The 25,684-nt window shown below is 35.2% G+C and overlaps 3 protein-coding genes across 5 annotated transcripts; 2 read left to right on the top strand and 1 right to left on the bottom strand.

The window, feature by feature from the left end:
- Positions 1-741: 741 nt before the first annotated feature.
- Positions 742-7,249, top strand: LOC107002842. Its single transcript, XM_015201027.2, has 10 exons — positions 742-1,002; positions 1,554-1,720; positions 1,809-1,913; positions 2,015-2,071; positions 2,768-2,848; positions 3,313-3,347; positions 3,620-3,709; positions 3,806-3,962; positions 4,111-4,310; positions 6,848-7,249. The coding sequence occupies exons 1-9, from the start codon at positions 828-830 to the stop codon at positions 4,228-4,230; spliced, it is 987 nt and encodes a 328-aa protein (XP_015056513.1). The 5' UTR covers positions 742-827; the 3' UTR covers positions 4,231-4,310; positions 6,848-7,249.
- A 1,361-nt stretch (positions 7,250-8,610) lies between these two features.
- LOC107004843 (nicalin-1-like) lies at positions 8,611-19,281 on the top strand. The gene is made up of 14 exons (XM_015203220.2): positions 8,611-9,021; positions 10,796-10,959; positions 12,238-12,341; positions 13,029-13,095; positions 14,290-14,382; positions 14,462-14,626; positions 14,714-14,854; positions 14,952-15,029; positions 16,029-16,141; positions 16,220-16,280; positions 17,229-17,396; positions 18,226-18,327; positions 18,561-18,650; positions 18,853-19,281. Exons 1-14 carry the CDS (start codon positions 8,736-8,738, stop codon positions 18,913-18,915), a joined length of 1,695 nt encoding a protein of 564 aa, XP_015058706.1. The 5' UTR covers positions 8,611-8,735; the 3' UTR covers positions 18,916-19,281.
- A 144-nt stretch (positions 19,282-19,425) lies between these two features.
- Positions 19,426-25,425, bottom strand: LOC107004674 (OTU domain-containing protein 5-B). Of its 3 annotated transcripts, none has more exons than XM_015202970.2 (9): positions 25,206-25,425; positions 23,791-24,753; positions 23,330-23,491; positions 21,124-21,201; positions 20,816-20,894; positions 20,551-20,696; positions 20,276-20,341; positions 20,005-20,179; positions 19,426-19,884 (listed from the first exon to the last, which is right to left on the bottom strand). In XM_015202970.2, the coding sequence occupies exons 2-9, from the start codon at positions 24,457-24,459 to the stop codon at positions 19,685-19,687; spliced, it is 1,575 nt and encodes a 524-aa protein (XP_015058456.1). In that variant the 5' UTR covers positions 24,460-24,753; positions 25,206-25,425; the 3' UTR covers positions 19,426-19,684. The 3 variants fall into 3 exon arrangements, with proteins under 3 accessions (XP_015058456.1, XP_015058457.1, XP_015058458.1); XM_015202971.2 differs by having other exon boundaries at positions 23,791-24,620; XM_015202972.2 differs by having other exon boundaries at positions 23,791-24,610.
- Positions 25,426-25,684: the final 259 nt, after the last annotated feature.

Raw genomic sequence — 25,684 nt, 5'->3', positions numbered from 1 at the left:
ATCATTCAAATAATTAATATGTCATTATAAAACGATTAAACTCATATAATTTATTCAAATATTATATTTACAAAGCAATACAATATAATACATCACGCCTGATAAAATAATATATAACCATCATTCAAAAATATTACTTGAGACATAGATAGTCTAAATATTTTTAAGCATAGTGCTTGAATTTATTTCTTCAAGATGTAATAATAATTAAAAAAAAAAACAAAAATTATTGTTTGTTCAAAAATTTCATATTTCAACTATTATTTATTTATTTAAAATATTACTTTTTATACTAAATACATATTTTTAATGCATTAAGAAAAATTATATAAATATACAACTTACAATTTCTAAAATTTACAAAAATTTGCTTTCGCTTCGAATATATTTCTATTTCCTATCAAATATATTCCTATCCCTAAATATATCATCGTTATTCAGTATTGTATCAAACAACTACAGAATGTACTTAAAAAGCAATAAAAATTTCAATTTATTTTGTAACTCTATCTCCTTTTGATTACATTTTTATCCCCTCGAATACACCCTTTCCATTAAATATTTTTGTTTCCCACGTAATATTTAGAGCCCATATTTAAATATCGATTAAATTAAATTATGTTCCACAAAATCATTTAAAAATGACGCTCTCAATATAATTTTTTTCCGAGCTCGAACCGAGACATGTGATTACTTAACCTTACATATGTTTTTTGATATAAAATGAGTGATATATGGCCAAAGAGATATTTTGTTTGCAAAAAATTTGCAGAAGATAAAAGAGTAAAGCAAAGTTTAGCTTCAATTTTTCTAACTCTGTATACTGTATGAATTCTGTATTATACATACGAACTGAAATGGTGCTGCCATTGTGTATTTCCAATCACTCTCACTTCCTCTCCCCTTTAAGCTCAGTCGAATTCTCTCCTCCGCCACCGCAGCGCCGCCGTGCACGGCCCAGATTCACGACTGTACTATCCGTACTCAAAACCTCTCGACCCGGTAATGAATATACATGTTTTATTGAAAGAATTTTGAATTTTGTTACTACCCATTTGAGTAATTTGCTCGATAGTTACCTTCACTGAGAGAATTGTGAATGTTGTCACTACCCATTTGAGTAATTTGCATTTCTTTTTCTTCTTGCTGAAGTGATTCGGTAGCTGGAAACTCAATAGTTACTTTTTTTGAGAGAGAGAATTGTGAATTTTATAACCACCCATGTGAGCAATTTGCTGTTTTTCTTCTTCTTGTTCAAGTGACACTCTGTAGCTGGAAACTCAGTAGTTGTCTTTTTTGGAGAATTGTGAAATTTATCAATTAGCGTCTTTTTTCGTGTTCTTGTTCAACTGACCGAGTAGCTGGTAACTCAACATTAGTATATCTGAAAGCATTGTGGAATTTTTAACTTCCCGTTTGAGTAATTTGAGTTTTTTAGTCTTCTTGCCATAGTGACTTTGTTGCTGGAAACTAAAGAATAATGCTTTTCGGAAGGATTGTGAAACTTTTACTGCCCATTTGTGTAATTTCTTTTTTAATCTTCTTGTCCACAGTGAGTGAAGTCACAGTGGATGACGCTCTCCGAGATTTCTTGAGGGATAGAGAGTTAAATGGGGATGTTATCTCGAGAATTTCTGATAGAATCTGGCTGAGGAATGTGGCTGGTTTTGATTCGGCAGAAGCTGGGAGTGGGACAAGTGAGGCTACTCAATCAGAGGAGGTATTTTGTTGATTACCCTTTCGTTTTCCAGGTTTTTAGTATTGGTTTGCTTGCTTTTGAACTTTGAGACAAAAGGATGCCAATGCAGGTATCAGGGGAAGATAATGAAGGCGGGTTTTTGAAGTTGAAAAGTACCAAAGAGTGGCTTTCAGGTGACGCCACGGCGCCAGTTAATAAAAAGAGGACATTTAAGGTGTTCATTAATAATTTTTTCTTCTTTTTAATGGTGTTTTGAGTATTGTGATTCATGAGTACTTAGATTTTTGCTATTGATGCTTCTAATGATATGCACAGGAAATACAAGATGACAGGGAAAGAACGAAAAGGCTAAACTTTCTCCAATATGAAGCTGTACGTCCCGGTCAAGCATCTATGTTCTTGCTATTTTATATTCTTAAACATTTATAATTGCATAGCATTGGAATTCAAATACCGCTGGTTTAGAAAGTGGAGACTCTACTCATAATCTTTTTTGCTGGCCATCATCCTTATGACCTTATTGTGGTTCATGTTGTTTTATTTACTTTGGTGAAAGGTTGTCCAAAAGAAAAGGGGCTTCTTGATATTGCATTTGCCAATTTTTGACGTCTTAGATGGAGGACATTAGAAACACCCTGAGATTTTTCTTCTGTGTTTGTATGATCTCCTACTTCCAAAAATCTTTGCATGTCCTTATTGGAGAAAACGGGATATATTGTAGAATTTATTGATGAAAGGTAGTCTGAATGGTTCTATGAGCACCTACACTATGCATCCATAGTGTGATCTGTTCAATGATTTATATAACAAGTATTTACCAACTTTTAAGAGTAAAATGAGTAGTTAAGGGCTGTTACAAAATCCTGCTTCTCCGAAGAGTATGAAAAGTGACAAGGAAAGGATTTCAAATGTTATTCTCTGACTATGGAAACATGGTATACTGAAGTTGTATCCAATTAAAAGAGAGTATCTTCGCTGAGATACACAAAACAGATGTCTGCAAATGAATTTAACTATGTTTTGTTCTAAATGTACAAGGCTTAGATCATTTTTCTGTTCCTCTTGCAGCTTAAGAGGGAGCTACTTTTCTTAACGGTGGGCATTGGGACTGCTTGCACTGGATATTGTTTGGTAGTTTTATCAGTCCAGGTATTTGGTAGATTTTTTTTACATGTTCTGAGGTCATGAGATATTCTATAATAGAAGGCATATAGTGTTTCCTCACAACCATTGGTGGCTATGCTTAGTTGTGCTATATTTATCTAAATCTTCACTTGAGCTAGAAAAGCAGTGGAGAGCACATGCGTGTAAATCACAATTAGTGATTGATTTACTGCAATTGGGAAAGCTTGCAATGGAGAGGGAGCCACTGAGTTCATACTTTCTTACGGTTACTATTCTAATAATAACCACCCAACCAACTTAGTAGAACAATTTCTGTTCCAATTAAATGTTCTTCCCATTTCCACTGCTTTCTTGATGAGAAAAAACTGGTTTGGTTTTGGTAACTTTTTTCACTGGGTTATTCATCTGTTCTACCTTATGAAAGAGGTTTCAGGTTAGAAATATTTTCATCCACGGTGGACTGACAGATATACTTATTCAATCTGTAGGCTGCTCTGAGCTATGCGACAGGAGTTGTTTTCAGGTTTGATTTGTAACTATTTTTAACTCCATCTATCCTGTTTACCGATCCTTCCAGTACTTGTAAACAGCCCAGTTTCGCACATTTAGGCAGTTAAAAATGGATAGCTTATAATATCTAGAAATATGCTTTTACATTATCTAGACCTTACAAGTATGTTTATGGTAGAATCTTTACATTTGAACTACTCTTTTGCTTATGTTTCCCATAAAACTGGCTGCATCTTCAATTCGGTTTATTTCTCTGGGTAATTTTGTCTGTAATTTCTTATGCAGTTGCCTGTACTATCAGCTCCTCTGCCAACATGCAGACAACCTCTCACAAGAAACAGTTCCTGATATTTTCACGAAAAAGAAACTTAAGAAGTAATGTCATAACTTAACTATATTTCTGTTTGGTTATTCTCCACATAAGAATGGTAAGCTTGATTGATTGGATGATCTAATATTTCTTCCTCTCAGAATCGGAATACGAAGTGAAGATCTGCAGGATTTCTTTGAGAGATCTGTTAAAGGCAGCAGCATTGCTCTTTCATCTCCCAGGCTTGTGATTCCTGCTGCAATATATGGATTCTGGGAATTGTCTCAGCATTTTGCCCATGATCTATTTGATTTTCAGGTAATGCTTTGTACATTTACGGCTTTTGAAATAACACTTACATATACATTTAATTTAAAATCTTGACTTATTTATGCTATCCTCTGTTTGATTCCTCTGATTATGGCTGTTCATCAGTTAATGTGACATATGTTTGGGATCTTAACAGCTGGTTCCTGCCATGGTTGGGTTGTTTGTATATAAAGCAGCTTGCCTGGTGCAAGTCTACAGAGATAATGAAGACCTTCAATTTCTTTTTCCTGGAAATGAAGAAGGGTCCGGTGACTGAATATCTGGAATATGTTACTAATAAATGTTACTTGTTGATGCCATGGTAAAGTTGGATGCCTACCTGACTACACCTTCTGGGTAATGACTCTTCCTAAAGCTTTTAGTCATCTCAAAAGTTTTGTGGATACCAAAAACCATCAGTTGAGGACTTCTCTCCTTTCAATTTATGATCCATATGAAGTTCTAGAGAATTGACCACCATGAACTTTCCAATGAATGCAATTAAGAATCATTTTAAAAGAAGTTGGAAACATACCTTAAATACTTCTTTTTTTATATATGTACTCCACAAAAAACCTTTAAGAAATTTATATGATATTTTCTTATATATTAGTGCAAGTAAATGAAAATATGTACTTATTAATCAACATTCCTTGCAATACTATGTACATGCTATACAGGCTTATTTACGTACTGTATTAGTTACTGGTAAACATTACTCTGTCAAGGAAGTTCCTGTACTTCAAATAAAAAAGGTGTTTCCTTAGTTCCTTATAGTTCTTTGAGGCCAAAAGTGCTTTGATCCTTTTTGCACTTCTTATATATTTGATGTTTCCTACAACAACATACCCAATGTAATCCCATAAGTGGGGTCTTGGAAGGTTGGTGTGAAGATAGAGAGGTTGTTTCTATTAGCCCCTCGGTTAAAGTATAAAGCATATTAAATCAGGTATGAAAAGGAAATACAGTAGTGAAAAAACCATGCTAAAAAATAACGGAGAAAATAATAGTAGCAATAGCAAATAATACGATAATCGAAAGCAAGGGAAATACCAAGTAACAATAAAATCGAAGAAATATTTAATGCTTCCTCGCTCCCAAAATGAAGTTGTTCAATTACTTCAAACTCTTAGATACTTCTCTACATGTGTCCCCTGCGCATGTGCGCTCACACACACAAAAGGATGAGACATCTTGGAGAATTCATCATGCCATAGGAACTAGGTACCAACAGTCTGCTATGGCTAGGGAATAGCTTTTGCCTACAGAGGGGCAATATGTGTAATGTGAGTATCAGAGATACTATTGAAGTAATTGAGATGCCAAGTGGTTATGTCGTAGTTCTTTAGCTTAGAAGAAATACACATGAGGATCTAAGTGAATTGGCTTTGAAAATAGGGAATGACTTGGCAAAGGAAGGATCATGTTCTCATAAATAGTATCTAGAGAAAGAGCTTTGTTGTTGCTTATCAACACACACATAGCTAGAGGGGGGGGGGATACCCATACTACCAAAGTATTTCAGTGGCAAAATGTAGTGTCTGAACTCCCCAAATATAAACCAGATGATTAAAGAGCAGTAAGGTGGAGTTCAACTAGTATCACGAGGAATAGATGTAGAGAATATCTTTTTTTTTTTTTTGGATCGTACAGAGTAGAGAAGATACCCCAAACCAATTCTTGGATTGGACTAGAAATTTCAAGTGTAATTTGATCATATCAGATAGGAAGGACACTTCGTTGTGGTAGTGGGGCAGGATGATTCTGGAAACTTTTCTGGTTACAAAATGGAACCTAAGTATCTGTGTAACCCAACATTATCTTTTTCTCTCTAATAGAAGTATGTTAGCCACCATTCTCAAACCATGAGGTGTTCATTGAGTCTAAAGTTTTGGTTTCATCCATCTCACCATTCTTTTTATGCACATCTCTTTTCTTCTTCTTTCCTATTTCTTCCAAAATTACTATCCAATCTGATGAGATTCGTCAATGGTTGGCTTTGGCAAGTCTGATGTCGCAAATGCCACTCTAAATTTAAAAACTCCGAGCTTTGCAGATATACTTAAGGATGGGCTGTTCTAAGTACGAGAAGTTTGAGAGTTTGATTGTCTGAGTCGTAGCTGCAGACAGAGGAAGAAAATCCTAGCAACTGTTGTATTATGCTGTGCCTGTAACAAAAAAATTTAGCAATCGGGGTGGCCTAGTGGTTTGGGCTTGGGATTTTCTGTTGGAGGTCTCAAGTTTGGAACCCCTTGCCGGCGAAAGGAAGGGATTTTCCTTTTGGGTCGAGCTCGTCGCACTGGGCTTGCCTACTGCGGGTTAACTCTCCTGTGTGATTTGAGAGCTATTACATAGGAGCGGGGATTTACACCCTATGTGCACCCAAAGGGTAGCGCTGCGGGTTTCCCTAGTCATAAAAAAAAGAGGACTGAACCAGATATTAGTAAAAGGATAATTGCTTCTTTCACTTAAGCATGATGTATGGGTTAGGCACATGACATGTGTTTGAACTCTACCGAAGACAAAGCTAATATTTAAGTGTGGAAGGCTAGAACGGGTCCATTATCCTTCGAGTTTTAAGCTGTGTGCCTCTGGACCTTAGGGATTTCTCAGTTACAAAAAAAAAGAAAAGATAATGCATCTGTCACTGTGTATTGCGGTTCGGATAAAGAAGAACAGCTTCGTGAATGTTATTTTAGACGAAATATAAACAAGACTCTGCCATAGTATCAAATACCTAAACTTGAAATCGCTTGTAGGGTCGTATATCATGTCTCGACTTTTACAGTTTTGAGGTTTGGATTTTACATTCTATTTTGATCTTGCTGTTAATGATCATGCCATAGAAACAAGACTATTGTCTCTTTTGCTCTTTAACACCACTTCTTCTGCAGCCTAACAGAGAGTAACCGACAAACAGCAAGCTGAATCTTTGCAGAGTAGGACAAGCTTTATGATGTCTTGCCTTTTAAGAAAGCAAGATCGAAGGGATGAATATTACACTGCCAGGCTTCGAGAGTAAAAAGTTCATTCAAAAGATTGATGATATACCATCCAGAGACATTTTGTAGAGACAACTCTAGTAGAGTGATGTATAGAATATATATAGAGCACTGTTTACAAAGTATTTGACATGCCTCTTATTCTCTTAAGCATCTTTGTGAGGGCTCATGGGGAACAACTTATAAAGTGTTGTAGTTTGATCCAACTTCAGTGTTAACTTTTGCAAGTGTTAATACATCCTTGGTTGTTTCCCCTTTTTAATTTGAGTCACTAAGTAAATTATCTTTATTGAATGTATGTTTCTTCACCATTCGAGGATTCATATTGCCGATCCAACTTGTTTGTAACTGAAGCATAGTTAACACCTCTTTTTTCTGAAATAGAGTTCTGATGATCAAAAAGGGGTTTACATTTCAGCTCTCAATAATCTTTGAGAGGTTGTAAGCTGAATTTGAAATGGCATGAAGACAATTGCTCTTTGCATTGTTTTACTCATCTGTGGAGACAAAGTTAGGATTTTTAATTTATGTATTTTGAATATGTTTGTTTACTATGTAGTAACTTATGGTCTTTTAGCTTATTAGTTTTGTTTGATTTAATTATTGGGATAATGCACAAGTACCACGTCAATCTATGCTTGAAATCTCATAGACACACTTATATTATGACTAAGGTTCTATTACCCCTAAACTTATTTTATTAATAATTTTCAATCTCTTTTCGGCCTACGTGACACTATCTTTGGGCTTAAGGCTGATTGACTTTTTTTTTTCAAGCTAGTGCCGCATAGGTCGAAAAGGGGTAGAAAATTACTTATAAAATAAGTTTAGGAAGGTAATAGGACCTTAGTATAGTATAAGTGTGTCTCTGGAATTTCAGGCATAGATTGAGGCATAAGTTTAGGGTACTTGTGCATTTTTTCTTAATTATTTTATCTATGATATATTTTCTAATTCTCACAATACTCCTAAACAAAATTCTTTATTCCTCTCTATTCCATTTATATGGTTGGTTTTCTCCTTGTATATAATTTGTAAATTTCTCTTTTCAACTAACTTTGAAGATATTAGCCATGTTAACATGAAACCCTTCAATATTTGAATCGAAATTGATAACTCAAATAAAAAAAAATTATTAGTTTATCGTTAACAGTTATTAATTTAGTAATTTTGATAATGGTTTTGATTTTTTTAATTATCGAGTTATTTATTCGTAACGATTTGAGATTTTTTCTTAAAGGGTTAATCGATAATACGAATAGTAAATTATTAAATTATATTTATACCATTTGGTGTATAAAGTCTTCGATTCAAGATTTAGTTTCATAATTAATTTTTTGTCTGTGTCAAACTCTCAATTATTTTACCATGTGTCAGTGTTTGCTTTTAAACAAGATCCAATTGTCAACTCATGTACATGATTTTAGTTTGTCACATTGTTTCTAACTTCTACGTGACCTTCAATAATTTATTTATTTTTGTGTTAAATCTTAGTGGTTAAATCTATAATCGAATCGATAAGTTAATATCTTAATAACATGCCTAAAAATCAATAACCAATAAGTCGAACTAATAAGTTTTATAAAAATCGAATCGAGATAACAACATTTATTTTATAAGTATATAAATTTTCTTTAAAAAAAATATAAACTTTATTCATCACTTCCACTACCACTCCACAAAACACTTCCATTACATTACGCAGCCTATTAGCATCAATTCATCCATCGGATATTTCTCTTCTGCAGAACCCTACCCCCACCCCAGCAGCCATTCTTCAATGGCGAATTCTCAGAGACGGCCGGCGGCATTGGATCCCGTATACTATCCGGTGGTAGCATTGGCGTTAATCCTTGTTGCATGTGTTGACTTCTGCGACGCCGTCACGGTCGTCGACGTTTATCGCCTGGTTCAGTATGATCTCTCCGGTGTCCCTTTCGGATCTCGGCTTGCTACTCTCAATCACCACGCCGGCTCCTCGTTCTTCGCTTCTAGCTCAACTGTAGATCTCTCTCGCACTGTACTCATGCTTCCTGTTCGTGAATTGGACCTCGATCTCATTAAAGGTTCGCTTGATATCTCGAAATCTTTATTTTGCTTTTATTAGCTCTAGTTTAGCTCAGAAGCTCGTTCGTTATTTGTCATTTTTCTTCTTTTTTCCAGTTTTATTAAGAAAATAGTGATCTTTAAGTAGTTGTTTTTATAGGTGAAATTGCGTTAGCAATAGAAAGTTTCTGTTGAAACTTGAAGTTGTTGCTTTAACCAAATCATTACTACATTTTAAAGTTGTTTTATTTATTCAATAATCGCGTAGATGAATTTGGTGTTCCCAAGTTGCATGTACTGGCATTGTTCAGCTATGTAGCTTGTTCATTATTGTCAGTTTTTTTTTTTTTTTAATAGCAATTGCTACTTCTTTTAGGATGAAGTATGAAGTTTCAGTAAATGGCATCAAGAAGATGCCAAAGGTACAAAAGAGAATGTTTTAGCTCCAATACCTCTAATGAAAGGGAGCTAGCTAACAAAGTCCAGAAAATGATCACGGTTATTTATAGGGGTTGGGTTGCTCCAGCTAAAATAAATAAGTAAATGTCTGGTTTTAGGGAGTGGTTTGGAGATGAGATTCCATTGAGACTTCTATTGTTCCTTTCTGGGAGGATTGTAGTGTAGATTTCAACTGTCTGAAACTAAGCCACTTTGCCCTTCCATTAAACTGGTCTAATCTTTGCCCCCGCCATTAGAAAATTTTCTTTTTTTTGTCCTTGACACCTAATGGAACTTCGAACTGAGAGTAATTTAAACTATTGTTAAAATTTGGCGAGTAGATTTAGACTTCTTCTCTTGAACAATTCGGACATGGAGTCCACCTATTTCATGCTGGAGCTGCTTTGTTAATTAAAAGTCAAATATGAGACGATTTGCTAACGGCAATGGTAAGTAACAACACTGAGCAATTTCAAGTAGAACAAAGGGCCAGACGAAACAAGACAAAAGTCATTTATGTAACTATATGCTTTTAGGCGCTTAATCAACTTGTCCTATAAACTTCAGGAAATGACAGTAGCTTGACAATGCTGATTAAAATATATCCTACAAAGAAAGGACAAACTGATTTTTTTTTTGGATCTAGAAAGGACAAACTGATTTTTTTTGGATCTAGAAAGGACAAACTGATTTAAAACTGATCAGTCTTAAGATTCTGGTGTATTCACAAAAAATGTATTACTTTGTGAACAACTATTCTCAGCTATGGGGCTCTCTTTTCACCGTTTGGGACATTGAGTTCTAGTGTCACAAAAACATGAATGCTTGACTACTACCTTATTATTTGAATTGATTCCTTTGTTTTGCACTTCTATATATATCTTTTCCGGTTGTCCACCTTGGCATTCATTTTTAATGCGATAAGTCTGCTAAAGTACTTCTGGTTTACTTCTCTTGAACTGTTTAATTGTTGTTGACTTGTTCTGATATCATTTTTTTGTTTGTTGTATTGCTAACTCTGCTAAAGGGTACATTAAATTCTGACAGTTGCAGAAAGAAAACTTATTCCAGAAATTCAACTTAAAAAAATCTTTTGATAAAGAAAAAAAGAATCTTTTAAGTTGAATTCTGGAATAGGATCTTCAACTTAACATATGATAAAGAAAAAAAGAATCTTTTAAGTTGAATTCTGGAATAGGATCTTCAACTTAACATATTGTCTGAAAGAAAACAAGTTAAACCTAATAGTTGATTGTACAACATATATGAGTACTTAGTTTTAGTGATTTGTGTTTTCCCCAATTCTTCAGTCTCTCATGTAATGGCCTTGTTCTTCATTATTTCCATTTATTGCAGAATACATTGGACAGGGCAAGCTATTAGGGGGCTTACTTCTTTTACTGCCACCTCAATTTAGTCCAGAAAAAGTAGAGACTGCAGTTGGTCGTGATGAAGATTTTGACCTTCTGAGAAATAAAGTGTCTGAGCTGGAACGGTTGCTTATTCATGCTAACATTCCTGTGAGGCAAACACATCCTTGATTATCTTTTTCTTCTTTCTATTTTTTTTGCACCTGGTTGTCTTCAGCGGTGTGATGCATTAGATTTATAGTACACCTTTATCATGTTCCTAGAGATGCCTTTGACCTTTGTTTAGGGGCCTATTTTGTTTTGTTTGTTTTGGTTTATTCTAGCTGTCTAGCAGATTTAATCTGTCATAATTAAATAATTCTCTAATCATCAGTGGTTTCCCTTCATTTTTTCCTGGGAAAATCAATTTTTAGTAATAGTAACCAACTATATTTGGTGATAAAAAGTGAAGGTCAAATCATTTTAAAGTGATGAATATGAACACTCAAAGTAGTTTTAGTATTCAATCCTAGTAAAAACCTAAAATATTGTATATATAGGAACATGGTGGCTCAGTATGATAAAAACAGAATGTCATAGAGGCATTGACAGTGATATGATGTGGATTATGATGACTATGACGGTGATTGATGGACTTGTATAGTATCTTTACTTTTTTGGTGTGAACAACTTTGTATGGATGATATAGATCAGATTATAGATTTGATAGGAAATCTGTAATTATCCGAGTAGCCAACATATCCTTACTGCTGAAGAATACAACCTTGCCAGTTTTTGTTTTTTTTTTTCTAAAAGAAGGTTATCTTTCGCATATGGAATATCTGCCTTAGACTTCCTTTTCGCAAGGATGAGATAAGTATAATATTATGTTAAACAATGTCCATATGTATAGTCTATCCTTCCAATTGTTCATAGAACAAAAGAAAATTGAGCAATTGTAGTTGCAACTCCCTCTGACTTATATGGACTAATCTAGGTATTATCATAAATTGGAAAAGTATTTTAGAACCTAATTTTGTATTAGAACAGGGAGTTGAAGTTTCCAGAAAAGATAAGTGTCGTGCATCTTTATAGATTCTTTACCTTTTGATTTACCTCTTGGATATGGCTTTTTGGCCATGTTCATTAATGAAAATATTATTTATCTGATAAAAAAAAAATGTGTAGTGCATGGACCTGTGACTCCATTTATATGTGATTTTATATAATTGAGTTCACAGCATTTTGTGACAACTTCTCTTTCAAATATAGGAAAATGTGACTTTTGGTATTGGATAGAGTTTTTAATTTTGTATTGCTTATCTACTGACTTCACCAGACTTCTCTTGCGTGGATAACATTTGTGGTTTATTTGCATTTTCCTCATGTTGATTTCATCTATATGATATAAATTTAGTGATTGTTTAACTGTATGATATTCTCTTCCAGTATCCTGTGTATTTTGCTTTTGAGGATGATAATATCAATGCTGTACTAGCTGAAGTCAAGAGAAATGATGCTAGTGGTCAACCTGCAACTGCTACAACAGGCGGGTAAGTTTGTGTCTCATTATTATTGCTGAGAGAGAATCTGCCTCTTTTGCTTTATGACAAGTTACTAAAACATGACAATACTAGACTGATGTCCTACAGATCTCTAAACAGTCTGATTAATTTGTTTTTGTTGTTAATGAGCTTGTTAAATTTCTTTACCATCTGCGGTGTCCATCATAAATTTAAATGTTTCTGTTCATCTTTATTCTTCAGCTAACTCTTCAGATTTTGTTACTGTCAAAATAAGATTTTGAACTGATAAGTTGGATTACTATCAGTGATCTGTCTACTGGATACATGCTTGTCCACGCAAAGATAGAACATAAGAAAAGAAAAATGTAACTACGTCAGAATATTTGGGAACTAACTGATTGTGCATATATTTATTTGTTTTTTTAAATAACTAGCACAACATGTAATGTGTCAAATATTAAAGTAAATGATGAAATCGTGTATAAAGTTGCTTTGAAAATTCAAGTTATTGCAACTGTTGAATGATTTTTCAGTTACAATCTATTAAGTTTATCAACTAATTTTGTGTCCCTAGAAGGAAAATGTGTCAGATGACATGGACCAGAATGAGTATCAGATATTTGGCATATTGTTTCTGTCATTGTGGTTCAGTTTGAATTGTCAAATTGGTTTCACTTTCTCTTGTTAATGATTCCACTGATCGCGTGTCTACAGATACAAGCTTGTTGTTGCTGCCTCAGATCCTAAGAAAATTGCATCTCCCACCATTACAAATATTCAGGTTCTAGTTCACCTTCTGAGAAATTCGATTTACTATGAATTATCTAATGACATTGATTTCTCGTACTAGCCTAAAAAGATAACGTTCTTGATAGCTAAAAATTTATCTTCCCTTTCTCTATCAGTTGTAGTCATTTTCTCTCAGATTTTATTGGTGCTACTGCTTTGCTTTAATGTAATTAGCTATCGATGAGATTGAGGAGGAATTTTTCTGTGTATAGGGGATGCAGGTGTCTACAAATTTAATTCATAGCGTGTTGTTTACTTGATATTGTTAGTGTTGGCATACTTACTATCTCTGGCTTATGATTCTAGAAGCAGGGAAAAGCAATAAGCTTTTCCTTCATTCTTATGATTCTGATCTGGCTGGACACTCAGATCTTGCTGTCCAAGCACTATGGAATATGAATACAATATGTGGTGGCATACTTGTTATATATGGCTCATCACTCCTGGAAGGAAGCATAAAGCAATCCTCAATTATATGCATTTTGATCGGATGTCCTAGCTACTACATGTTGCTAGCTGATATCCAAGCAATAGGATAATACATTCAGAACCAAATTAAACCTGTAGTAACTAGACTATATATGGTTAGTAATATGTATATAAACATCGTTTGTTCATATTGATGTCAATTTAGGCAAGGAAGTGGATCTAGTTGTTTCATTTTCCCATGTAGAGAATATACTTTTCTTTCTTTGGTTGCCCAAATTAACTGCATTAATTTAGGTAGTTGGAAATGTTTGCGGTACTTCATTTGCACGCAGAAGATGCTGTGTATATTGCAACTCCCCCTGTAGTTACAAATACCATATGACGTTTTGGATTTCCCTATTTATTCAATCATATGATTTAGATTATTGCTAAATTATTCCGTTTTATAATTTGACTGAAAAATGATTTAAACATTTCATAGATTTATTTCCCTGTAGTTGTAAATCAAAATTTTGTTCTACAGTCATTCTCAAATTTCCTAGTTACCATAGATTATTTCTTGAATTATTATAGTACAGATGCTCAAATATCTTACAATAGCAATCTAAAATATGAACTGGCTAACTTACCAATTCTCAAAGATGTAATAGCTAAGTTAATCAATAAAGTTAAAATGTAGTTAACTGCTATTTGGAAGTTAATTTATTGAGCATTTATTATAAGGGATGTTTACATTTTTCTTTGGGGCTGAATTCAGGGATGGTTACCAGGGCTTAAACCTGATGGAGACTCAAGTCAACTCCCTACTATTGCCATAGTGGCTTCGTATGACACGTTTGGGGCTGCACCGGTAAATGATACTTGCGTTAACTTGTGAGATGCCACTATCCACTCTGACATTAATCACTTAATCATGGTATAATCTGCAGGCATTGTCAGTTGGAAGTGATAGCAATGGAAGTGGTGTTGTGGCACTTCTTGAGATAGCTAGGCTGTTTTCTGTTCTGTATTCAAATCCTAAAACAAGGGGTAGATATAACTTACTTTTTGGATTGACGTCTGGTGGGCCTTATAACTTCAACGGAACTCAGAAGGTGCACTACTCCTTCCTGAGCATTTTCTATGCATAAGTTGCAGTATATCTTGCTGTTCTTTTCAATCTGTAGTTTCTTTCTCTTCAGTGGCTTCGAAGTTTTGACCAACGTCTACGGGAGAGTATCGACTATGCCATTTGCTTGAATAGTCTTGGCTCCTTGGGCAATGAGTTACATCTTCATGTTTCTAAACCTCCTGAAAACACATACATACAACAAATATTTCAGGTATGGGATTATTGCATCAACTGAAAGAATCTTGGAGTTTTTTTATTTTTGTTACTTCTACCACAATCCTTTATAGTCTAAAAGTCTCTGTTTGTAGGGTTTCTCCAGTGTAGCAGAAGAATCGGGGCTTCAAGTTGGTCTTAAGCACAAAAAAATAAACATCTCCAGTCCTCGAGTAAGCACACATCTCTTCTTATCTATTGGGTCAGACCTGTTCTTTGACTTCATCTATATTCAGATCCTTGGGCCAGCTTTAGAGCCTCAGAAATATCTTTTGGGAAAAACGATATTTGGGGGCATTGAGGACTGTTTTCTGATGTTGTTATGGAATTTCTGTTTTCATGTCAAAGTAAAAAAATTAAATGTTGTTTTTTGTGTGAAATTGACTGCTGCATAGTTGGAGAAATTATTCCTCTTTTCCCTGCATTAAACATGGACCTAAATTAAGCAGATTATTTTTATGAAAACATACAGTTTGCCATTCTATTTGATCAAATTTGCTTACTATATTCCTATTTAACCAATTTGACAATTTTTGCCATGGTGCAACTCCTTGTTAGTGTGTATGACATAGTACTCTGCTAGTTGTGGTTGGGTTTGTGCTTGGTTACATTTCTGGTGATATTTGTAACAAGAGCAATGGTACTTAAAAAAATGAGATTATGTCAGTGGCAGAATCTTTCTGGTTATAACCATAGAGTGTTTTCTGGTTTTGGGTTTTAGTAGTGCAGTTATATTAAACTGGTGATTTAGTGACAATCTCAATGTTCTGGCATCTGAATATTCTTTCTCTCCTTCAAACATCTTCCCCTTGGCTGCTAATATGATCATTGGGCGCTAATTTTATGCCAATATGAAACTCACGGTTCATATACAAGGTAAACTGCAACATAAAGAAAAAGGGATCCCCCCAGGAACTGTTTCTTCAAACTTCTATGTAGCATTCTCTCTTGTGAAGGAGGAAGCCTTCCATCTGATCTTATGTTGGGGTAAGGTTGAGATTTTCCCAGCTCATTTGTAGCTATATTGAATAGTATTAACACTGATTGAGCACTAAGTTATTGAGCTTGGTTCTGTAGTTGAATATCAGTTACTCCTGCCATTTTGACTTGTTTTATTTCCTTAGAATGCCATGTGTAATAGTTTCTGTGCTAAAGCTACTAAAATAATGTAGGTAGCCTGGGAGCATGAGCAGTTTTCAAGGCTGCGAGTCACTGCAGCAACAATTTCTGAGCTTTCTACTGCACCTGAATTGTTAGAAGGCACTGGAAGTTTGTCTGATAACAGGTTGGTACTGAACTCTATATCCTATTTTCAAAATTCTTTTGATCGCAATCAGCTGAAATCCTTGTTTTCTGTTCTCAGACATTCTGTTAGTGAAGCCTCCATCATTCGAAGTGTCAAGCTTGTTGCTGAAAGTGTAGCAGTAAGTATCTACATCTTTGCCGCCAAACCTGTTCCAAACATGATGAAATAATAATAATAGAAGTCTGATTTTATTAACCATCAACACAACCAACCTTCAAGTGACATTTTCTTCTTTTTGAGAAATAGACAACTGTGACCGAACTGTTTTGTTAAGATATTCGTTGTGTTTAATGCTTTGCATGCATACAGTCTTATACATAATCAACATAAACCTCATAATTTAATTGACATAAACAAGATAGTTTAGTGAACCATATCTATATCGTCATTCCATGACTTCATTCAATCGACAAATTTACTTTCATTTGAAGGTCTCTTCATGTTTTCCACAAGAACATTAAAGCTCTGGTCAATTCCTGGAAGTAGTTTTCTAGCTCATAAATTAATTATATGCTATTTTATTGTTGTTGCACCTTCTCTTTAAATTAGTCAGATGAACAATACTAGAATTTTACATGATTTTGTTGAAGCATAATTGTTAAAAGATCATTAGGATGAGGATAAATCTAACAATTTCAGGATGTATGTATAGAACTACATGCCATATTAGATGGGCATCTTACTAAAAGTATCTACAATAAATATAGCCTTAGGAAGTTTAAAACAAGTTTTGAAGATCAAGAGTTAATATGGAGTACAACGCTCCATGTGCCTTTCTCACTGTTTGTACGACAGTGTTTTGTCTATTGTTAATCTTCTTGGGGTGTGCTGTATGTAAGATGTTTTGGTGGTAGGACTTCTCTGGAAAAAGAATTTTTTTCTATAGATTTTCATGTGGACACAATATTTTGCAGCTTTGTATGCCTTGTTATTTTTGGTATACTTTCTGTTATGTAAACTGAGTACGAAATGTTGCTTATTATATCCCCGATGAGAAATATCTTTTTTTTTTTTACATTCGTTAAAGGATATGGTAGTTTTGCTGTCTAACAAGTAATGTACACAGAGACATATATACAGCCAGGAAGGAAAAGGCACAAATATATTTGCAGACGATGGTAGTTTAGCTGTCAATCCTTCCTATGTACGGTCCTGGCTGGATCTTTTGTCTACTACCTCTCGAGTGGCACCTTTTCTTTCAAAGAGTGACCCACTTATCATGGCACTGCAAAAGGTACTACCATCCTTTCTTTGAAATCTTTTAAATCATGTTAATATATAGAGACATGTCGATGCACATGCATCACTATCACTAATGCTCGTGCTGGTCATTCTACACTATTAGATAATGTGTCTCTTGTTATCCTTTTTCCTTTCCTTGATAGTATAAATAATTAGCCTCTATCCCCTGTTCTCGCCCCCTTCTGTGACACATTAACTCCGAAAAAGGATGTCTGCCTTTCGAAAACAATTAGTAAAATTTAATAGGTTGTCACCAATGAACCCACAAAATTTGAGCTCAAACCAAATCTGTCACACATATTTCGGAATATTTATGGACTAATACCCATAAAAAATGAGCAATTCTGGAAATTCCTATCTTATGACACAGAAACTCCAAAAAAGCGACGTCCGTCCTTCGAAAACAATGAGTATCATTTAATAGGTCGTCACCAGTGGACCCACAAAATTTGAGCTCATACAGAGTCAATCACTTATTCTGGAGTATTCGTGGACTAATACACGCGAAAATAATGAGTATCAATTAATAGGTCGTCACCAGTAGACCCACAATATTTGAATTCAAACAGAGTCGGTGACACATTCCGGAAAATTCATGAACTTAACATATGAAAAAATCAACATAATCCTGAATTCTTGTTTGTTGACACATAAACACCAAACGACTTCCACCTTTCGTAAGTGTTAGTGCATAAATTTTCATTTTTAAGATCGCTTAACGAAAAAATAACTCTGGCATTGTCATATAGCAATTTGAGCTCTTTGTGATAGCCTTTCCTTCCCTCCCTCGTTTTGATCACATGTGCTTTATACTTCTGCAGGAATTAGCTGATCATACTGCTGAGGTGAATGTACAGCATGAGACGCTAGATGAGACTTTCACTTTTTATGATTCAATTAGTGGCAGGTTACATGTATATCAGGTGTGTAAGACCATTCCCTCTTCTGTCTCCTTGCCACTACTACCTGTCTAATACTCATGTGTGTCTGTGCTAATCACAATACATTTCATCATTGATCATACTTGATTTGTTTAGGGTCCAATTGTTATTCTAATACATAGGCCTATCTTGAGTCTCACTTGCCTAACTTAGCGTTGGCAACTCATTTTCTATAGCTAATGAGCTGTACAAAATCTATTTTCTTTTTACTGTAGGTTGCGAGCGTGACTTTTGACTTGCTCTTGCTGTTAGTTCTTGGATCATACTTGATAACACTTTTCAGTTTTCTCGTTATCACCACCAGGGTATGTCTTTCTGGTTTGTTTGGCTCTCAATGTCTTCCTTCTGGTCTGCAAATTTCATTTTGTTGCTTATACTACTATAGCAACTACTACTGCACCTCCATACTAATTTGGATCGGCTATATGAATCCTCACTTGCAATAAAAACGAACTATGGAAACAAAAAGATAGAAAAACTGAATCTGACTCTGGCATTGCTCAACAGGGTCTTGACGATCTTATCAGTCTATTCCGACGTCCTCCATCCCGGAAAGTGAAAGCTGTGTGATTTCTTGAGGTGGGATATGTTCACACTTGAGGTCTCCAGTAAACTATGGATTGCTCACCATTGATCTGTAGTTTAACGTGTCGTTATTTAGAAGCTTTCGACGAAGTTCCATGGGAGAAACTCCACATATTTTACTTTGGTAGTGTGACTACATGCATAGTTATAAATTTTTTGCTTAGTTACAAATGTAATTTCCATAACATGCTACTTAGAGATGTTAACTTCGAGCTTCATATTAATTTGCCGGCAGTTATCACATTGATTTGCAGACAGTTAACCATTGAAACTATCGAAGAATAAGTTGTTTTCAATTTGTATATGGAGATGATATTATTAATTAATATCAAGTAAAGACACTTTTAGTTATGTTCTTTACTACGTTTTCAGCCCACTGGGATTAGCTGTCAGCTCTAGCACGTCTACGTACATTTTATCTTCTCTGTTTTAAACATATATATCACTCTGATTATGTATGCATGATACAACAGAAATAGTCAAAAACAAATTTGGTAAATTCAAGAAAAGGTTATTTATTGAGGAGGACCTGTCTTGTGGAACGCCAAGTGAAACAGAAATTATTTGAAGATGCAAACATTTATCAGTCCCTACTACCAGAAGTAGAAGCAGTGAAGAAAGGAAGTCAAGCTCTAACGCTACAACCCGAAACACACCAGTGGGTAGATTTAAGGCAGAAAATAACGCATTCAAGGTTTCAGCGATAAGATACAGTCATACTAGTACTAGACAGAAAGAAGAAACTATTATCTCATCATTCAGTTGCTTTTCCTTTACGTCTGCTGCTATTGCTGGTTTCGATGAGATAACATACCATGGAATCCACATCGTCCCCAAATATGCTATAAGCCTCGATTACTCGTGCATAGCTAAATCCCATCGACAGCATAATCTGGATGCAGTCGCTAAGGACCTCTCGGCTGCCTTCTTGATGTGTCTCACTTCCTGATGACCCTGCGATTCAACAGAAAAAAGTTAGCAGGATCAAGATAGTTGACATAGCTGATTTTATATCAATAGATGAACAAACAAACAAACAAACTAGTCTAGTATTGTTAGTCAGCATGAACTTACTAGCTCCAGATGATGATGGTTCAGCATTAGAAGTGGAAGTTTCTCGACAACCAAGCTGCTGTCTGAACTTGTCATTGGCAACATACTCAGCCCTAGAAGCTTCCACTACCATGCGTTCAATCTCCTTTTCAGTGAGCTCAAGATCTGAATAAAAGCGTCCTTCAGCCAGAAGAGCCTGAATTGAACCGTTTAGCATATAAAGTCAAAACAACATCAATGTCCCGTTTGTTATCAAGGTGATTAAGACCAAAATGAATTTTGAGGTGCTTACATTATCAATTTGCTGATCCTGCTGAGCTTTTATTGCTGCTTTGACCTGATCCTTATCAACGTTCCTCTATACAATAAAGAAGAAAAGATTAAGAGACGATGAATGGAACCAGAGCTACTAGATGCTATAGATGATGATCTACAAACTAGTTAAAAATTAGCATCACCCACATAATTCGACACCCAAGAGCTGTAAGCACACAGCCAATGAAGTTTATCCAATACGACAGCTATAGAAAGTCAACATCATGTCTGTTTGTAGATTAGAAATTTTACCCCTTGTAGAGAGCTAAACCCAAGGCCAGCACCAACAGTTAGTCGACGTGGATCAACAAGTGAATTGTAATGATTTCCATGATGAAAACTGAGTCGAACAGGAGGGCTGTCTGTATTATAACTTCCGTGGAATGTATTGATTGGTTCTGCATTAGTGAATTCCAGAAATTAAACTCCGGCAGCACAAATATAGAATCCACAGAGACTGGCCAGTTGCGATAAAATCATCACTGGTGTCTAAAAAAGAACAACAAAAGAAGGGTACCTGTGCTATAAGAATATATATGAATAGGGCGATTATACATTTCAGATAAAGCTTGAATCTCCACATTGTTGCCATAAACCTATCAAGCCAATAGAGACCATTAGTCTGATTGCCACATAAAAAGGATAAAGGAACAAAGACAGACATGCCACAACATATATTTCAAAAAGACAAGCAAAACAGGAGTCACAGATTCTCAACAGAGGACATTCCTATTCAATGTTATAGCAAATTATTTAAAAATTGTACTAGTCTGACAGAATCAACAAATAAGATAGGGAATACTAGTGAACTGCAATGTGACTTACTTTGTCTCTCCTTTTTCTCTTGCAATAGGAAGTGAAACCTTCAGTTATAAACTGAGAGAAGTGATCTCTTTCCCGCTCCTATTACAAAGAAGCACATTGAGAAATAAATAATGAGAGGACTGGTAAAGGTTTTGCAGAAAGATAGTGATGATTATGAGATTTTATATCAACCTCCCAAACATTGAAAATACTCCTAGTAGATATAATGTAAGTGACGCCAGCACAACGTACACATGGATGCCTTTACAGACAGTAGCGTTCTTATATTCTCTAAGTTAAGGACTTGGATGCAAAGGGAACACGGGACCAATTGATGAAGCATCAGAGGGAAGTCTACTTAGATTATTTTTTCGAGGAAGGACTGCCATACTGATTTAGATTCTCATGAAGCAGACAAGATGAACTGAAAAACCAAAGGAAGAACTAATGCAGACATACCTATAAACTTTCTCCCAATTCTCACCCTCCCCCAAAAAATTAAAAAAAGGTGTAGACATACAGAACCTCACTTAACCCATGAAACATTAGTAGCTGTTATTTGTCTAGTTAAATTACACAAACATGAGCGCACTAAGCCAGAAGGTAAATTTACCCAAGGTTGTGTAGCAAGGTAATTGTTGCAAGAAAACAAAAAATTGGCAAGTAAACCAGGTAATTATTAATTCTAAAAAGGACAAGGTAATTGCTGCAAACCTTACAAAGTATAACATCTTCTGAGAGCTGATCATCATTGATTTCAGAGAATGCTAGAGATGAATAATAAATGGAAGCATGCTACCTGAAGATAAACAGTAGCTCTTTCGCCAAATAACAGAATTTATTTGTATAGACATCCAGGAATTTTGATGTGTTCCAAATTAACGTGATATTTGAAAACCACAAACCACCAGTAACTTAAATATACTTTGGATAACGTTGACATTACAAATCAGACAAACTCGTTTCTAATGTCTCTATTGTCAACTATGCCCAGTAATAAGCTAAAACAAGCATTGTGCACATTAACCAACTCTTGTATTCTATAGGATGAATTCTTCTCTCCATTGAGTTACACACGTTATATTCTTATGGGAGACATAGGTGTTCTTTTTGTATGAGAGGGAAGATATTTTCCAGAAAATGACTCTATACGCTTATTTTCCTTCACAGCTATCTCAACTCTCAACTTCCTGTCACTGCCCCAATCAATAACCTACACCTCACAATCAATGGGTGGAAAGTACTGCATTGGTCAAGTCTTCAATGGTTGATGCCAGGCACGATTGGGGAAGTATTGTTTAGCTGGACCTTTAGAGGGGGAAGAGTAATAGATTGGATCGTACAAAAAGTACCTCAACTATCTGCACAAACCCTGCTAGACGTTTTAGATTCAGTGCATAGGTAGAACAGGTTCAATTGTTTTGTTATCCTTTTTGCTGGGATGCAACCCATCATGGTCTTTGAGTTGTTTTTGTTCATTTATAAAACTACTTGCCTTTTCAAAAAGAAAAATAATCTGCGTGAACCATAGGAATGATTATAGGGAAATCATATTCATCTCTCAATTCGACGGACTGCACTTATGCCAGTGTGTGAAGGTGAGGCGTTACGCCCAACACATTCCTGTGTTCTCTTAATACAGCACACATCTACTACTACTTCTTCTTTCTATAATAGGATACAGTAGACACATATGCCAGTAAAAATAGAGAACTTTTAATATTACCATTGTTATGTTTTTTTAATGAAGTAGCATAATTGTTATTGTTATTACTAGTACTTATATATATTATACTTGTTTTTCACTCCTACTATTTCTTTGGTATGATGATGATATGAGTTGAGCTTAGATGAGGAAACATGATTAGTAAGGAATTATTATATCAGACCCCAACTTATTTAAGATTGAGGCCTAGTTGTTGTAGTTTTCAAAAGAAATTTACTTCTTTTATTCAGTCCCTCATTTTTTTTATCCTAGCCAGTAATCCTGTAGTCCCTCAATTTATTGAACACAAAAATCAGCAATAAGAGAACTAACAGAACTGAGGCTATCCTAATGGTTAAAGAAAAATTCGTACACACATGTCAGCTTTCCTCCTAGTACTGCTGAAAGAAACTAGAATCAAGCGAGTAGATATTTTCAACCTAGCAAGGAAAGAAGGAAAGTAGTAGTAGAATAGAATGTTGTTACGCAACTTCATAAGTGACCCCTCGTTAGAAAGATTACCATGTAGTCAATGCACATCTGCCTGACCAAATCATAAGCTTCAGAATCACCATATACTTGGTCAGCAACAGCACGGAAAAGGCAATTCCCATCTTCCAACATTTTCTTAACTTCTAAGCCTTTGGCTCGTCTTAAGTCCATTTCGAACTGCCGCTCTCTCTCCTAAAAGAAAGGAATCATGTTAGCTTGCAAATTTGGATATGTTGAAATCCTTACTCATCCTCAAATGGCTTTAACTTTAAAATCACAAGATACAGTGACTTCTTCACTTAAGGCTACATAGTGAGAGCAGAATTCCACTTTCTAGTCAGCTTACTCAAACTTGTCAATTCGGAAAAAATGTTCACCAACCAATAGAATGCATAAGTAAAGAGTCAAAGCTGATTCTTATTCCCAATGACCAACGAAAGGGGCATAAATTATCCATAATCTACTTTAATTGATACAGTGATGGGACATACCACATCATCATATGAGGATCCGAAGTTAGGGTTCTGCTCATCAGCACTATTATAACCTTCACTTTCACAAAGTGACCGTGGAGAGGATGGCCTGGATCCAGCAGGTGAAGTCCTGGTTGAGACAGTAGATCGCCCAGCAGTTCCCCTAGATGATCCTATCCGGATAGCATGTGAACTGCCCGTCAGAAATCTTCTAGGACTTGAGTTTAATGAAGCAGGTTTCGGGGGCGGGACAGGAGGTGGAGGTGGACATGAACTACGTGCAAGCCTCTGAACTGAACTTTCCTCATTTTCCTCTTCCACGACTCCTAAACCATCACATTTCCTTGTCAAATCCTCACTGTCAAAACCACCATTTCTCTTCTCGTTGTCAACAATCTTTTCTTCATTGTTGCTTTCTTCGCTGCCCAAACTTTCCAACAATTCACCGTCACCCTTATAGTTTGAAGAAGCAACGGAGGACTCTTCTAAAGCAACCTGTTCTTGTATTTCTTCCACGAAATCATCATCTTTCAAAGCTGATAATACCTGACTACTACTAGACGCCTGTGGCTGGGTTGGAGCTGAAGAAGAAGACGAACCAGGGAGCGAAGTTGATGACCTGTTTTGATTTGAGGATGAAGACGATGAAGCTCCAGCAGAACCGCGCTGAACCAGTATCCTAGTCATTTTATGTAGTCTTCTTCAACCGAAATTAGAGAAATAAAGCCCTTGCTTTGAATTTGTCACGCTTCCTGGCCTTTGGGGCAGTCACACCAATACCTTGGCTGAACGATTTGTCCCAGCAGCTAACTTTTGTCTTATACTCACGAACTAATTTCTGCATTCCCCTAAAAATTCTCATGAGACCTTGATCTCCAATAATCTTATTTTGAAACAAGAAAAACCCCTTTTTTCCTAATGCCACTTGAAATTACCCAAAAGTAAAGCCCCAAATACAAAGTTCACCTCCACTAGTCAAAACTGCAATAAAGACCATCAAATCACCACAAAAAACTAAGAAAAAAACAAAGATATACCCAAAAAAGGACCCAATTCACTTCACTTAACCACAAGAACATTTTGAAATACCAAAATTCAAATTCAACAAGTTTCATCATATAACTACTCCATTAAACCATGCCAGCTTCAAAAAAATCAAAAAATTTAGAAGGAAAAACACCCCAAAATGTCCACAGCCATACACATGAGATCATCAAAAATATACACAGCAATCAATAAAGACAAACCCCAATTCTTGAAAAAATAGAAACTTTACCACAAAGATATCATAATTGAATATCAAGAATCAATCTTTCAAGCTAATTACCAAACCCCACAAACAGAATCAACAAAATATTGATGCACATCTCAACATACAAAAAAAAAAAAACAAATTCAGAAGGATATAGTTGACCAAGTTAGATATAACTTACTTGATTTTAGAATCACCAGCAACCAGAACCTGCTAGTAGAAGCTAGCTAGGGTTTATTACATAAAGATTCCGAACAAATGGGGAAAATGGGTACAAATAAACTTCTAGGTGAAGAAATGTACATACGTATGCAGATAGATATATATATGTATATGTGTACGTATAGAGAGAGAAAGCTGGGTTTTCTAGAGAGAGACAGATGAGGTAAGTGGAAATAATGGGAGGCTGAGTTTTTTACTCTTTAAAATATTTAAAATAAATAAATAAAAATATATCCAATATCATTAAGTTCAATTTTTTCACATGTATATATAATAAGAAATAAAATAATATTTGACATGTAGGTATTATAAAGTTTTATATCTTCAATCTAATTATTTTTGATAGAAACGTCTACCAAGTAAACTAGTATCAAGATCAAATAATGAAAAGGATGTAATAGGAGGGACGAGTATCTAACAATGAAACTATAGCCTTTC

Source organism: Solanum pennellii, chromosome 11 (genome assembly GCF_001406875.1).
Source record: "Solanum pennellii chromosome 11, SPENNV200".
Classification (NCBI taxonomy): domain Eukaryota; kingdom Viridiplantae; phylum Streptophyta; class Magnoliopsida; order Solanales; family Solanaceae; genus Solanum; species Solanum pennellii.
The sequence above is the reverse complement of the archived record's forward strand: the minus strand, read 5'-3'. Positions and strand labels throughout refer to the sequence as shown.